A 16,605-nucleotide genomic window follows, 5' to 3' on the forward strand; every position below is an offset into this window, starting at 1 on the left:
ATTCTTCGGCCAATCTCTCGCTCCATCGTGCCCTCACTCGCGAACAAGACCCCGAGGTACTTGAACTCCTTCACTTGGGGTAAGGGCTCATTCCCTACCCGGAGTAGGCAATCCACCGGTTTCCTGCTGAGAGCTATGGCCTCAGATTTTGAGGTGCTGATCCTCATCCCAACCGCTTCACACTCGGCTGTGAACCGATCCAGCAACTGCTGAAGGTTACAGACCGATGACGACATCAGGACCACATCATCTGCAAAGAGCAACGATGAGATCCTCAGGCCACCGAACTGCAACCCCTCTCCTCCATGACTACGCCTCAATATCCTGTCCATGAAAATTACAAACAGGATTGGTGATAAAGAGCAGCCCTGGCGGAGGACAACATTCACTGGGAACGAGTCCGACTTACTGCCAAGTATCTGGACACAACTCTCGCTTTGGGCGTACAGGGATTGGATGGCCCTCAGAAGTGACCCCCTCACCCCATACTACCGCAGCACCTCCCACAGTATCACCCGGGGGACCCGGTCATACGCCTTCTCCAGATCCACAAAACACATGTAGACCAGTTGGGCGTACTCCCAGGCCCCCTCCAGGATCCTTGCGATAGTGAAGAGTTGGTCCGTTGTTCCACGACCAGGACGGAATCAGAGGTTCGACTATCGGCCGAACCCTCCTTTCCAGCACCTTGGAGTAGACTTGTGATATATGAGAAATGTGATACCCCTGTAGTTGGCACACACTCTCTGGTCCCCCTTTTTGAATATGGGAACCACCACCCCGGTCTGCCACCCCCTAGGCACTGTCCCAGACTTCCACGCAATGTTGACGAGGCGTGTCACCCAAATCCTTCAGCATTTCTTGATGGATCTCATTAACCCCTGCGGCTTTGCCACTGTGGAGTTGTTTGACTACCTCAGTGACTTTCCAACAGGGAAATGGTCCCCCATCAGCTTCCAGCTCTGCCTCTACCATAGAGGACGTGTTAGTTGGATTCAGGAGTTCCTCAAAGTGCTCCTTCCACCGCCCGATAACCTCAGTCGAAGTCAGCAGGGTCCCACCCTTGCTGTACACAGCTTGGATGGTTCCCCGCTTCCCCCTCCTGAGGTTCCGGACAGTTTTCCAGAAGCACCTTGGTGCTGACCAAAAATCCTTCTCCATAGCTTCCCCGAACTTCTCCCACACTTTGCCTCTGCCACGACAGAGGCTGCCGCCCTTCGAGTCCGTCGGTACCCTGCAACTGTTTCCAGAGTCCTCCCGGATAACATAATCCGGAAGGACTCCTTCTTCAGTCGAACGGCTTCCCTAACCACTGGGGTCCACCACGGTGTTCGAGGGTTACCGTTACCATCCACAGGGATGTCTGAAAAGCTCTGCCGGAGGTGTGAGTTGAAGATCTCCCGGACAGGGTCTTCCTCCAGACGTTCCCAGTTCACCCGCACTACCCGTTTGGGCTTACCAGGTCTGTCCAGAGTCTTCCCCCACCCCTTGATCCAACTCACCACCAGATGGTGATCAGTTGACAGCTCTGCTCTGCGTGCCCTTGGTCAGCGCACCCGACCCCAGCGGTTTTTCCTGTGAGTGGTGGGCCCACAGGATGGATGGATGGGAGGCACCACGTAGCTTCTTTGGGCTGTGCCCGACCGGGCTCCGTGGCAAACCCGGCCACCAGGCGCTCGCTGTCGGGCCCTCCCTCTGGGCCTGGCTCCAAACGGGGGCCCCGGGCTTCCTCCGGGCAGGGTCTCTCCTTCTCTTTCCCTTTTTTTCATGAGATCGTTTTGAACCATTCTAAATCTGGCCCCTCGCCTGAGACCAATTTGCCTTGGGAGACCCTACCAGGAGCACTAGGCTCCAGACAACACAGCTCTCAGGTTCATAGGGACACACAAACCTCTCCATTCCGGTAAGGTGATGGTTCCTGGAGAGGAGTAAACCATACAGTGTACAGAAAATGAAAATAATCTGGCGAGCAGGTTCCCAGCTAGCTAGTGCGTGAGCGGTTAGCTTGTAAGCTACAGTCGTTACACCAACTAGCCAAAACAAAATATTTAGCAAAGACGCTTGGATAAATTTAGCTGGGCTGCTGTCTGGTGTGACCAGGCCTTAATGGTGCATTGTTTTTCATTTTTAGTGTAGCCTACTGTTGATGGACCACAAATGGCTGGAAGTGGCAGGCCAATCACTGACATGATATATCATGCACAATTGATAATTACATGAATAAAAATGTATCCAAATTTCTCAAGGTCCACACATCAGACTACCATGCTATCTGGCCGTTACCTTGAACATTATCACAGTTTGGCCAAGAAACGTGTTTCCTGCAAAAGCCCCAAAGCTCTTTAAAATGGTCCTCTGTGTTCCTGTGAGTTGTCGTTTTAGAGACAAGGTCATGGTCGCTTCTCCCCCCTGTTTCTATTTTTCATCTTGTAGTTTTAACTTTTATTCTCTTAGATTAAGAAAGATTTTTAGTCATACTTTTCTTCGCTACAATTTCTTTACGGTGGCAATTAACTGTTTAAGCTTTCACACGGTTTGGTTGTAAATCCACTTTCAGTATGTGTAGCGGAGGACGTACAGGATGAGGCTTGGGTGAACTGGAGGTGCAAATCATACACGTTGCAGTGTAACCTGTAACATTTCAAACACAGACCATTTAACTCACTGCATGTCTTTGTGTCTTGCTGTGTGTGCATAGGGGTGGTCCAGTATTGATATTATTTAGACCTTTGACCTCTTAGGGTGGCCTTCCTCTGCAGCTCCACTGGGAGCGGTTTGTCAACCAATAGGAAGTGCGGTGGTTCGATCCCAAGTCAAAGTGTTAAACCTCAAAGTGCTCCTGATGGAATAGCCGACAGTGTGTAAATGTTTATCGCTTCTGCTAAACAGGTGGCACCTTGTATGTCAGCCAGTATGAATGTGTGAGTGAACGCTGACTTGTCTTGTAAAAGCACTTTGAGTGGTCGCAAAGACTAGAAAAGTGCTACACAAATTCAATCCATTTACCATGCAACATCTTTTGGATGGGCTCTTCATGTTGAAGTAATATTTCCTCATCATCCACGTGCCACTGCAAGTATTTGGAGATTTGTGAGGACCGGGAAGGATTGAAAGATGATGGATTCATAGAAAGTGTGTTTTTCATAACACTTTGGACACATCTGGTGAACTGTAAAATATTAACGGATCCTCTTCTCTAGAATATCTTAATCTCTCTTGGCATGTGCGACCAGACAAGACACGACCCAAGCTGAATACCATTCCAGTTATTTTCTGTTGAACGTGTGTGTAAGTCTGTTTTCACTGTGAAACGTGTTGATGAAATGCCCGTGGCTCCATTCCTCGTGTGATTGATGTGGATAAAGGCCGTCAAGCTAAACAGCTTGAAGGAGGGGAATACTAGAAGCCCAGCTGCATTGACAAGAGTAGAAACATGTCGGGCTGACTGCAGCTCCTCACTTACCCTCTCATACTAATCACTAAATTCACACACTTACTGCGGCCATCTGACAGAAGTTTGGAAGATGTGTTGGAGCCACACTACGCTAGATTTCTAAAGTAAAAATAAACACAAGTTATCAGTCTGAATCTTGAAGTGGCTCTGCAACAAAGACATATACATGCTGTGTTTGCACAAATGTCTTTCTGGTATCTGATTTGGACAATTATTCCCTTAAAGACAAACAAAATAGAATAAAACAGTAGAGCTAAATGCAAAAACCTCTAAGCCAATGATAAGAACGTCCAGCCCAAATACACAAGAAGAAGGCCTGGTGTGTGTGCTTTACTGTCAACAGCCTGAAAGGTTTCCTTTAGCTGCTTTTTTGTTTAACTCATTATACCAATAGATACTACAATACTAAGAAAAGTATGCTTTTTACCACATTTGTTGTTAGTGACTGACATTTGCAAAGCTTAACAGAACTGCTCTTCTTAGCATAATGTAAACTGATGCGTTACAGTTATTGTCGTTGTTTTTTATATTTGACCGTGAGTCCAATATGCTGTAAATGGTGTTTGATGAAGGCCACAGTTTTGATCCCAGTGTTGTCTCACATACTCAGAGCCTGTGACTCAGGTCACACACTCAGAGGATTCTGATGACTTAACTCAACAAACAACATGCAACTGTGCTTTGACTTCAACACCAATAAATTGTGACGTCCCCAGAACTTTGGAATGACTTGAGTTGAAAAATGATGTTGTAAAGAAGTGTGCAGTAGATCAACTGTTGATTTAAGGTGTGTTTGTCAGTGTAGAACAGCAGACAGACAACAGATGATACTTTGGATTTTCACATTTGACTGTGAAGACTCTGCTGTGGTCAACTAACGGATTCCAACGTATAAAACATTCCAATGAGTGTAACTGTCTCACAGGAATAACTCACCAAGACACGCTTAAGTAAGTAGTTAAAAACATTTAAAGCTTGAATTGTTTCTGTAAATGTATTGTATTAACTGTTTAAATGGCATTACATTGAGTGAAGACACATGGTAGGGTTATTCCATCTTGTGTTATTTTCCATCTCAAAAACAGGTAAAAATGCAAATCTCCTTCAAAATTAATTCAAGGCACACTGCAGGGTTTGTGCAAAATTAAAATATAATAAAGGCATTTTAATTTTTGCACAAACCCCACAGTGTGCCTTGGATCATTTACGAGCCCAGTACACCCGAAGGATCCAAAGAGCAGCTGTATGTGATCACCACAAAGACCCAGCAGGGCTTCTTCTCCATTGTCTTCTAGATACACATGGAGGGCAAAATAAGCACAAAGAGTTCGAGCAATATTAAAAAAAGATGTAACTGTTTTAAAGAATAGTTTTTCTAAACATATTCCATGTCAACCTTCTCACTAAGCTTATTTGCGTCACAATTGTCAGAGCTTATTACACATGTAACCAAACTGGGGTGTTGCAATAATGCAGTGTAGTTTGTTTTGAGTTTTTATTGATTTTCATTGAAAGAATAAGCATTATTATTATTATCACCTGGATTGTATGTTCTTGTGTTTTCCACTGTAAGACGGTCCACTGCACAGTAAAACAGGTCCCTTGTTAAAAGAGTCCTGGTCAGGTATGTTGTATGTTTTTATACAACCCAACAATACCAATGAATTTATTATACTGCACAATATTCCTTTTACTGTACTGTCGTGCTGCTGGATAGAAATCCCTCATGTGATTAATTAAAACTATTGTTAATAATTAAGAGGGTTACATTGCACCAAACTCTTTATCTACCAATGTTCTTTCATGTTGCCTGTCTCTCACAATGTGCAGCAAAAACAGTTATTGTAGCCTCTCCTTGTTTATTTGAAACATGTGACCTTTCAGCGTTCTCCAATGCTCTATCTGCCATAAGTTACAGCAGCTCTGTATATGCGTCAGCTGTCACCTGCTGCTTTTAGGGGCCTTCTAGACTAAACCACATTGGTCATAAAATAGGTTAAAGTAACAAAAATGTTGGGCTTGTTTAATGAAGTTTTAAATGAATAATCTTAATAATCTCATGTCCTATAATAAATCCAAAACATGAGCTGGGGCTAAAAAGCATTTCATCTTCATGTCTTATTGTTTTGTTTATATTCTATTATTAAGAGTTGCTGATCTTTTCTTCCTTGTCAGTGCTGTATATTTCAGATAATTCCTTCAGTTATTACCTACTTGAACTTTTAAATTCGCTCAGCACAATAACACTGTTATCATTTATAAATCCTGTATACAGTGGATGAAAAAAGGCCACTGGGATTTTTTGGATAGTTCTTCAAAAGCAAGGCTCTGTGTTTACAGGTTGACAAAGGGCTGGGCTCAGGGATGTGGAGCCTGCAGTCTTTTACACATTGTCTTGTCTGTCACTTGACTGCCGTACAGCTATCCCCCCACTCCGCAAACAGTCCTGTTATATTTTCCATTTGAAAAATCCTAGGGGTCACCAGTGTGTCTGACTGTTGGCTGAAGCCAGATGGGGGTTTTCCTATAAACAAGTGTACAAGCAGTATTTATACAGACTGTGGCACCTGACGCCATAACACTCATGACACTCTGTTTAGTGGCCAAAGTTGCCATAAGTCACTTTAGAGAATTAAGTAAATATTTTCATTATGGCCATGCCACTGTTTATTATAGAATGGCAAAAGTTCTAAATCTTGCCAAATCCTCTGTTAAAAAATCATTTAATAACAACTTGTCTAAAGTGAAGCGCCATGTACATGGAGCTGATTCCTTTTCATTCTTAGCAAGTCTATTTAGTTTCAAACAAATCCAGAAACACCACCTGTTTGAAGAGCAGTGTGAGTAAAGGCCCAGGTTAGAGCCGAGCGTTACACAAAGCATAGAGTGAACATGTTGGCTGCATTCACAGGAGGATAAAAGCATACCTCTGGCCTGTTGAGGGGCACGTTGTCTCATTCAAACACAGTGTGTCACCCTTCACAGATACAGCCTCACATTCCACCCTGCTAAGTATTATCATGCTGCTGGATTAAAGCTGCACGAGACATGAGGATGCACTGTACAGTGTTGGATGCTGAAATTATTGGAGATTACCATTTGGCCTGATAGCGGTTCAGTCTTGGAGAAAAACCTTTACGATAAAAGCATTCCAGTCGAGAGTGTTGCTCAGTTTGCTGGAAGTCATAAACAAGTGGACCTGTATTGTAACGTCCCTTCAGCTCAACTGAAAGCAGCCAATTTTGGTGCCCTATGAAAATGTATGAAACGAATGTCATGAAACAGAAAGAATTATCATAATGAGCTCAGCTGGAGGATCCCCCATATTGATTACAACATACATTTACAATCATCAGTTGGAAATCCTGGACCAACCCCAAGGTAAATATCAAAGGTCATGAAAGGCTTCGGCTCGGCTGGTGGTCGCCAACAAGCCCCGGAGAGTGTGAGAAGCAGGGAAGACACAAAAAAGAAGGAAAACATACCAGATGTTATCGCTCAAATTAATAATTTGTCAATGAAAGGCGACCCGGACTGATGAAGAGATTCAGTAAAGGCTGAATATGTGCATTATAATTCACAATGCAATAGTGCAATCTGTATTTTTTGTCCAAGCTCATGATTGCCAAAAGAATCTGCGTAATGATTGCGTTAGTGAATAAGTATACTATAATAGGAAGTAGACTAATAGTAACCAACAGCCCAGCTCTTTTCCATCTAAATGTTCATGTAGTGTTGCCAACCTCCACTAGAAGAAGTACAGAACGGCTGCAGACGCACAGTGGAGCGTTGTTTTGTTTAGTAACTGGTCTTTGAATGTGTGAGGGATGGATCAAACCTGACAAAACTCAAATATTGCTTACGAGTGTCTCCTTTGTCTGCAGCTTCCAATATTTCTCAAACTGAAAATGTTCAAGTATTAGTGCAACATACAAAAGCACCAAGTTTAAAAGCACCCGTTTAAAATAACATGTTTAAAAATGTGAATCAACACATATAACTCAATGATCTGTTCTGGCCACATTTGGTGATATGCTTATGTTCAATGACAAAATGTCTGTATATTTGGAAACAAAACAACGTATTGATTATTAATGCCACCTTTCTGGAATTTCTATTCAATGCTTTACTCATGTGGCACAATAATGTAATGTGGAACAATAAACAAATTACATTTCCTCTTTTTGGTATTTACAATTTTGACCACATAATTACACAAAACAAACACCAACTACTTTCATTCTTTATTTCTACTTTAAAGGGTTCAACACTAAATAATGTTTAAAAAGATAAGTAAGCTACTTATTTTTCTACATCCCTGACAAAATCTACAACATGGCGTCTTTAAGTGTGACATCACACAAGCAAGTTCTGTGAGCAATAACTTAAACAGTGCCAGGTAATAAAGATTAACATCCCACCATGCAGAGGATATAGGAGGGGTCGTAAACATCCCGAGGCGAGCGGCTGTCTACCTTTCCAGTGAGTCATTAGAGAGAAGAGCAGATAATACAACAAGTATTTGGCCGATGCAATCAATAAGAGGACAACTGTTAAGTGGAACCTCGTATCAGCTCATCTTGATGGAGCTCCAAGTGCCACGTGTCTCGGCTCTCATTGTGTTGACACAGAGATACAGGCCACCATTCACTCAACACCGCCTCAGATAGCATCACACTATAACCTGGTTCTTTTGAAGACAGTCTTGTTTTCTTTTTCTCTTTCTTTCATCCACACTTTTCCCTTCAAGCCTTTCAGTAAATGAGCTTTCTTTTCCTATTCAATCGTGTGTCGTAAAACGAACAGATTCACTGATAACTTATCACAGTATGAGCTAATATGAAACATCATCATTGTTGTCCTCTCTTTGTCTTTGAGGCAGTGTTTTCCTCTGCCTATCTCCACCTATTCCTGTAGGGGTTGTCACTGTGGGATAAATTGCCAGAGAAGGCCCTATCTGTCTCTGGGTGGGCTTTTAAGCCAGGCCCATCAGTTAAGGCTTCATTAAAGTGGTTCCTCCTGATGCTCCACGGAGGAGTCCCAGTCTCCTCTAGCCTTTTAACAGACTATGGTTTACTGTACTCTAACTGTTGTCTTGTTTCTGAGGTAAATGCATGGGTTTGTTATTGTTTGCCCAGGCTGATGTTTATGTACAGTATAGCATGCACCCCCTTTTTGTTCCGCCACTCCACATGTAATCTTAGTGTCAAGATACAGCCTGAGTAGATGCAGCGTCTTCTATGTTGTTTCCCAGAAGAGGCCACTGGAATCCCAGAAAACTGTCAGCCTATCCTCAGTTTCTCCGTTTGAAATTCATGTGAGTTGAAATTCATATCCTGAGAGGGTTCAAACTTAACTGAGGACTTTCAAGTGATAGCACATGCTTTGAAGGGCTTTGGCAACACAGGCTGCAAACAGCTGGTTGTTCCTAAATGTGCTCTGCTTCATGGATACATTTCAGCATTGACTTTTCTACTGGTATTGACCAACGATCATCGAAAAAGTAGAGATTTCTGAAAAGACGTTTTAAAACTAGATTTGGGTTTTGGGTTAACCACCATCTTGGTAGTTAATGGAGCCATATGGGCAGATACCCTACAAAGTCTGGGTCGCCTTTGACCTTTGTATTGTATTGGTGCCAGATTGGGCTAGGTCTTTTGGTGGACAGAAAATCACCTCGAGTTAGCAACACTCACGTTAGTTTTGGGCCGTTGGAATCAGCCCAATTTAGCAGATTCTAGTGTATCATTCATGAGTCATCAGATTAAGTCCATAACATTTAAGATACCTGCGAAGCGAGTGAAGCCAGGAATCTGAGAGATACATCTCAGATACTACTGTCATGCACTGAGAAATACATTGACCTTTTATAGTGGACTGTATAACACATTGGATGAGGTATGGTTGTACAGTCAATCCAGTTATAACTGCACAACCAGTGCCCTTAATGAAAAGTGCCCCAGTTGAAATGGATCTAGCAGGCTTTCTCAATGTACCGGACATAATGGCGCAAAGTGGAATTCAATCTCAGTTACTTTGCGTTGGGAGCCTTCCTGGAATCTTATTTCACCTCGGATGCCCTCAGCATGTTTCTATATTCAAAATATAGTATAAATCTATGCAGTTTGATCCAAAAATGCCATTTTTTCTTGTGGCAAGGATTCTGCAATAAAAGCCTTGACAATAACCCTACTGCAGAAGCTTTTTTGAAAACGTGTTATTTTTATAAGCCGTTACATACATTTATGAGGGTTTTATTGTCTTGTAAGCATATGTGCGGTTCTCAAAACAGAGCTTATTAAAGACAACAGTAATGTATGTTTGTGGTGCCCTATGGTGCAGGCCTCAAGAGATGATGTAGTGTATGGAGCGTAGACAGGCTGCACAGAACACTTGGCTTGTCTGGGATCTGAGTAAGAGGCTCATTTTTCACATCGACACCTTGTGGGGGCTCTCTGAGCTACTGAATCCACGGAGTAGATGTGTTTAATATTTGCTCAGGAGGTAGGACGGTCTGCTCTTTGTAAATTGTGTAAATTGATAATTTGGCAGCAGATGAGGATAGTGGAGGCTGATGGAGGGATGCATCCATGAAGTTGAAAGTGGGCTTACAGCTCTGTAAACAAACAGACACGCGCTCTGCCGTCTGCCTGAGCTGAGATGGACCTCTGGAAAGAAACAATACAAAATCTGGAACTGCCGTTGTATTTTGCAAACACTAACATGGCTTTACTCCCGCTCCCCGCACCGCCAAGGATTTTTCAAATGCAAACATTCAAATGGCTGTTTGCTGTGCCTATCATGCTAGTTCAAACTCAATTTATGTTGGCTCTCAAACTGTTACAGCTGACTGAGGTAGTAGTCAGAGTCAAGTGCTCTCACTTTGATGTGCAGGGAGTATGCTCTCTCATTGGGTCTTGTTCTCTTTGAAAGGGGAGTTGAGGTGACCCGAGAAGAGATGTCATCTCCCGGGAAGTGAAGCCATGAATGCTGTGAAATGCTCTGCGGTCCTGGTCAATGGACCAGGGGACAGACAGTGTCCTGGAAACCTGCAGAGGACGACTAAGGCTCAAGGACACACTGCAAAGCTGACGGAGAGGAAAAAGAACGTACTGAAGAAGACGCTGCCATCAACTGAGGGCCAGAGTGGTAAGCTTTTCTTTTGAAATCCATGTGATGTTAGCCAGTTCAAATTATCCTCTTAATTCTCACTTAAAGGTTCCATTATGATACTCTTTGAAGACGATACCAGCACTGCAATTTTTGAATAAAGGAAAAAATATTATAGAGAGACAAACCCACCATAAAGTCTCCTATGATTGGCTGCGTGTCGATCATATGATTGTACTCACTGCCATGGCACTTTGAAGCCCAGCTCCGCAGTCGTGCACTTCAAGGTCAACAGGCTTCTTACTCTGAACACACAGTTTGAGTTGGAGAGATGTTTCTATTTGTGTTTGTGTCTGTGCTCCTCTCACTGGTTTGCACCGTGATGTCACTTACATGCAGGCTATAGTCAGAGTTTAGTAATGTTCCACACACAAACTGCGGCAGTTTTGTGCTTGTTTGCTTGTGTTGCCAGACACTGTCAATCAAATCGGATCAAAACACGCCCACACTGTCCCGACTTTTGGAGTGACATTCTTTTAAAAAATACCAAGGTTTTTTCGTAACTTTGGTTGTAGTTTATTTAGTGACGAATATTTGACCTTAAAGATTAAACACACAGAATTGTTCATGGGAAGCATGTTTTAAATATGCAAGATAACTCAAAAGTCAAAATCTCTCATGAAGCAGATTAAAGGTAAGAGGTTAAATTGTTTGTTTGGATCTTAAACTTCCAGCAAAAGGATTTCATTGATCAATCTTATTTTTATAATTGACTTGTAATTTAAGAAACAGACTCAATATAAGTAAAGCTATTTGTTATGATCCAACTGCATACAATTGTGCCAAAGGTTTACAGTGGAATACTTTTATGTCAAACATTTGCCACATTTTAGTGTTCTGTTTCCAATACTCATTTGAATAAAACAAATGTTGCTTGTAGTATCTCAAACTAAACTTGGACTGGCTATTTTAATGAAAGACAAGTTTTCTAGAGGTCTGAATGTACTTCAACACAGACAGACAAACAGTATATAAGCAACAAATGCCCACAACATACAATATCTAAATCGAGGTTGTATATAGAGGCTTAAAAATAGTGCAAAGAATGCTGGAGTCTAAATTGTATGGATTGTGTAATACGTAATTTTATTAAAGAAATGTTTATTTTAATTGTAGTAATTCTATTTTATTGTATACCTTGTTTGGTTATGGTTAATGATTATATTTTTTTTGGGATAAGTATGCATCTGACTTAAAGTCATTTGCATGTTATCATTAAAAATCCTAATTTAAGCAAAATGTTTCCATTGGTGCCTCAAAGGAAAGGAATCAAGAGCTCATGTTTGCCGTTGACATTATGCAGCTAACTGTGAAGACGTTGCAGGTTTAGGGATAAGGATTGGTGTTGTCTTGAACATTCAGTTTCAAGGATAATAATGGCAGCCTTCAAATGATTGATGAAGTTGTCTAAATCAATTTAAATAGCAGAGAATAAAACACAAACAAGCATTATTGTTTTGTTATGTTTAAAAAGTTTAGAAAAACAATCTAAATCACAAGCACTAGTCCAGCCAATGTACATACAGTAGGCATAGGTAAGTATGCAAGTCACACATCTTTGCCAAGTCCCCAGGCCAGATAAAACAAGGTTGTTTGAACATTTTATTGAATCCATCTGATGATTAATCCATTCTGAAATATCTCTGCTTCTCAGCTTCACAGCCCAAATCAACCTGGCTTAAATGCCACTCGCATCACAGGGCTGAAGGTGAAAGTATCCGAGGAATCCTGTGATTTAAATCGGTATTTTTAGACTGATGTTTCCCCGCGGACTCTTAGGATAGTGAGAGCACAGCATTTCCCTCTGCACTCCTAGACCCTACAAAGTTTTCCATGATGTCATGTGTGGCGCGGGACTGAGAGTAATTGAAGAGGCAGATGAACATAAACTGGAATCTCCTAAAATTCAGTCATTCATACAATCACCTTATTCTTCAAATCAGCCTGTTGACGTCAAGGACAAATGAAAGATGAGACTGTTTCTGATCCTTTACTGCTTACAAGACAAGTATGAACCGCTCATTGAGTCAGCAGAAGGTTTTATCTCTGGATGTCAATATCAGTTCAAATGTCAAATAGAAATCCTGATACATAAATGATACATATCGTACACTATTAGTTTATCAGTCTATAAAAGTCCATAATAAATTAAGATATTAATGTGCGGTTATGGCAACCTGGAGATGTTTTACAGCTAAAAATGTACACATGGTGCGTATTCAAGGATATTTTTAGTATTCTTAGACTCAATATTATTAAATGTGGCTATTCCTTTCAGGTTAACATAAATAAATAGATACAAAAATATTTCTCCACCAGAATCGTGTTCTAGGCAGGGTGGAGAGGACTTTGAAAACCATTTTGACCTGCGTATGGTGAAATAAGATATATGGACAATCTAACTCTGACTCACAAATAAGTATTTCATATATTTCTAATGGCTTTGTGTTAGATGAAATAACTTATTGACTTTTATGTATTCATGTATCCGTCACTTTGTGATATAAGAATTTTTCAAATCATTACTTCAGTCAGCTTCCTCACCAGTGAGCGCATGATTAGGGTGGAGAGCGGGCTCACTGGGTGTGACCACATGTCAGCTGCTCAGCTGAGTAAAGTGAAGCTCAACAGCTTCCAACTAAACCATCGGGGCAAAAAGAGCAACCAGGTTTAGCAAGTGCTTTGCTCCTTGAGCTGATAAATGATAGCGACAAAAACAAGTTATCGTATTCTGGTAGCGGCTATATGGATTACTTGTATGTTGCGATATGTATAAGCTGATTGAACACATCATAATCACTATATTAGTGTGTGAGTGTGTATGCTAGAGCGTGGGTGCCAAATAGTGCTCTGTGTGTGTGTGTGTGTGTGTGTGTGTGTGTGTGTGTGTGTGTGTGTGTGTGTGTGTGTGTGTGTGTGTGTGTGTGTAGGGGTATTTCCTCTTGGTGATTATTTCAGTAGTTATGTTTCTGTTTCGTTAATGTACTTTTCGCTATAAGGTTCCTAGAGCTTGGTAAGAGTGCACATGATGACATCAGTAACACGATGTTGCACGAGAGGTGTTACTAGTGTTCTCCTGCCCACTTCCACTTTCAAGGCCTGCTCCTTTTGGAATGGGCAGTATTCCTGAAAAGCTTTTTTTCATCTTTGCTTTCATATTTACATGATCATGTCAATGAAAAATTAGAAAATCTTGTCTTTATTTACCACCATAGGAAAAGGAAGGAATAGAAAGACAGGGGATGAAATGAAACTACAGTATATTTGTCCTTTTATCCTTGATTTAAAATTATTCCAAAGATCACTGATTGGTCAGTTTGTCTGTGATCGCCTGAAACATTTTAATGCAATCAGACTTCACTGGCTTCACATCACAGATGTTGATTGGGTAGTTGTTCTGATTACTCCGTGGAAGGTGGCCCAACACCGCTGTAATTAACATGGGGTCAACATGAAAACATTTACCTGATACAAATCTGGGCAGCGCTCTTTTCATTATGTCGAATGAGAGTGGAGGAGAGGTCCGAGTGGGTAAGAACGTTGTTTGGCAGCTCAGGACTCTCTAACACCTGCAGTAAAAACAACTCTTATTGCTCCAGTCTGGCTTTTCCGTGCAGCACCTTGTGGATTCCACACTGATTTGATGGTGGCCAGAGTTGGGGAGATTAGTATCATCTGGAGGAGATTAGTCTGTGATGCTGATAGACATGATCAGCCCAACACTTGATCATTTCATGCAGTTTAACATCGGCTCTGCACAGCTCGCTGTTTATGTAGCGCTGTGCCCCTAAACTGACTGATTTTCATCAGAGGAAATTAACTTAGCTGTCTGATTATAGACAATCATGCATTGCACAATAGCTTCAACCTCATGCCTGTGGTTGAAATCTGAATTAAATGAATGTAATGAACAGATATTTTTGTAGACATGATAAGAACGGCCTGTTCTGTAAATACAGAGAGGCACATATGTTTACCTTACTATCCTCATTATCGAGTGTTTTCTGCAGACCTGCCAGGCGCTTTATCTTAGCCACGATCAGCATAAAACCTCAACGCCATAACAAAAGACCAGCGTTTTAGAAACAGGTGGAATGTGTGTCGATCTTTCCTGCTGTTGTTTTTAGCTCCTAATTCATCCGTGAAATTACTCACATGTTCATTCATCATCCGAGCGAAGCCGAGAGCAACAAGGCCCCGAGACCAGAATCAGTTGATGGATAGAACATTTCTGAGGGCAAATATTACCTCAGTCCACACGAGCAGTAAACAGATTTATTATTTATCAAACCAGTCTGTGTGACGTGATGAAAACCCGAATGGTAGAGCATGAAATAAATACTTGTATTCAATATAAAAGGTTAAAAAAAATGAACCCAGGGACTGTTTGTAGTGCCGACCCAAGTTTGTAATTGGTTTCATATTTAGTTATACTACAGTGAAACTTATTGAAGGGTATACCAGGGTTCTGTGAGCTCAGACACATAAATAAATCTGTTACCTTTGTTGCAAAAAGCTGCACACGTCTTCTTGCCAAGTGCTCTGTTGACTGGACATCGATCGCAGATTTCTTTTTTGATTTGTAAGCTTTGAAATATTTGCCTGCCTGGGCCAAGTGCTGTTCACCTATCTGGAATGTACAGTTAAAATTGCTTTGCGGCTAATATAAATACAGGCCACGGCTGTTGTAGTGCAGAGAGATGGCAGGCCCTTGTGTGGAGTGCAAGAAACTCTTAGTCACAGGCTCTTCCAGTGAAGTAAAAAAGTGGTCATGTTAGCTTTTATGTTGATAAATCTGTAAGGGAGCGTGTGTGTTCTGCTGCTGCCCTCCATCACTGACAACTAATTAAGAAGATGAGGTCACCATGGAGAACACATCAGTGTGTCTCAGTGATCCTGGATGACAAAGCGACTGCTTGTAGGGCACTCGCACCTCCCACAGAGCATTTCTCTGGTTAGGCATGGAGACCCAAAGGGTTCCATTTTAAAACAATAAACAAGTCATTATTATATATGAATAAATAACCACATGAATACATAGATCATCATTTTACAAACTTGATACATCATTCCAAAATGTTGTCTCGTAATCTTTATATCCATTGATTAATTGTAATGTCTTTTTTATTATTTTGAAATTCCCTTTTTCAATATTCTAACATTTCCCCCAATTATAACTTCATGTCACATTTTATTTCATGATTTTTCTTTCTATGAGAGCATATATATACTTCTATTGGATCACATGACTACTCAGTGTTTCCCCTACCATTGTCTTGGAGGGGTGCTGCACCTCCCATCGGAACCCCGAGTCCCCTCTAAAATTCAAGGTGTTTTTTAGTTTTTTCTGGATTTTTTTATTTTTTATGTTCACAACTCACTTTTCACATTGAACAGGTGCTCTTCTATTAAATAAAGTAAAAGCTTATGTTATTTATCAAATTTATGTGCACGTTTCAGTGTTCACAGCGTTGCTTTGCACATTCACTCACAAGGGCGGGGCTTCGCTCCTGACACACACACACACACCTACAGTCAGAGACAGAGCGGAGGAAAGGAGAGGAGGGAACTACAAATAAAACCTCGCCTCGCGCACCCCTCCCTCTCGGACCTCATACAGACCTCCCCTCGCACGGACCACAGCGCCCCCCCCCCCTAAAGAAGTAAACCTAGGGAAAACACTGCTACTTGTACATGAAAGGGGTCACTCATAATAAGGAACCCACAGCTAATTGTCACTTGACTCTATGGTGTCTTATAGCCACTTTCAGATTTCCAGCCAGCAACTGTATTGTTTTGGTTCACTCTCATCGCTTTCATTCTCTTGTTTGTCGTCGACGACTGCTCGTAGTAGTAGTAGTAGATGACAAAGTAGCAAACAGCAGCAGCTAGCCAGGTCAATTAAAGATACCTAATTTTCACTCCTCAGAGAAAGACACACAACTCTGTGGAGAGCAAAAAGACGCTCTAGCTAACAGGAG

At 41.6% G+C, this 16,605-nt stretch overlaps 1 protein-coding gene across 1 annotated transcript in view; it reads left to right on the forward strand.

The window, feature by feature from the left end:
- The window catches only part of myocd (myocardin), a 107,311-nt gene that overhangs the window by 45,167 nt on the left and 45,539 nt on the right, over positions 1 to 16,605 (forward strand). The window contains 1 exon segment of the mRNA XM_029455876.1: positions 10,388 to 10,603. Within this exon segment, the coding sequence (XP_029311736.1) occupies positions 10,438 to 10,603 (166 nt within the window). The 5' untranslated portion in view covers positions 10,388 to 10,437.

The sequence above is a fragment of the Cottoperca gobio genome, chromosome 19 (assembly GCF_900634415.1).
Source record: "Cottoperca gobio chromosome 19, fCotGob3.1, whole genome shotgun sequence".
Taxonomy (NCBI): domain Eukaryota; kingdom Metazoa; phylum Chordata; class Actinopteri; order Perciformes; family Bovichtidae; genus Cottoperca; species Cottoperca gobio.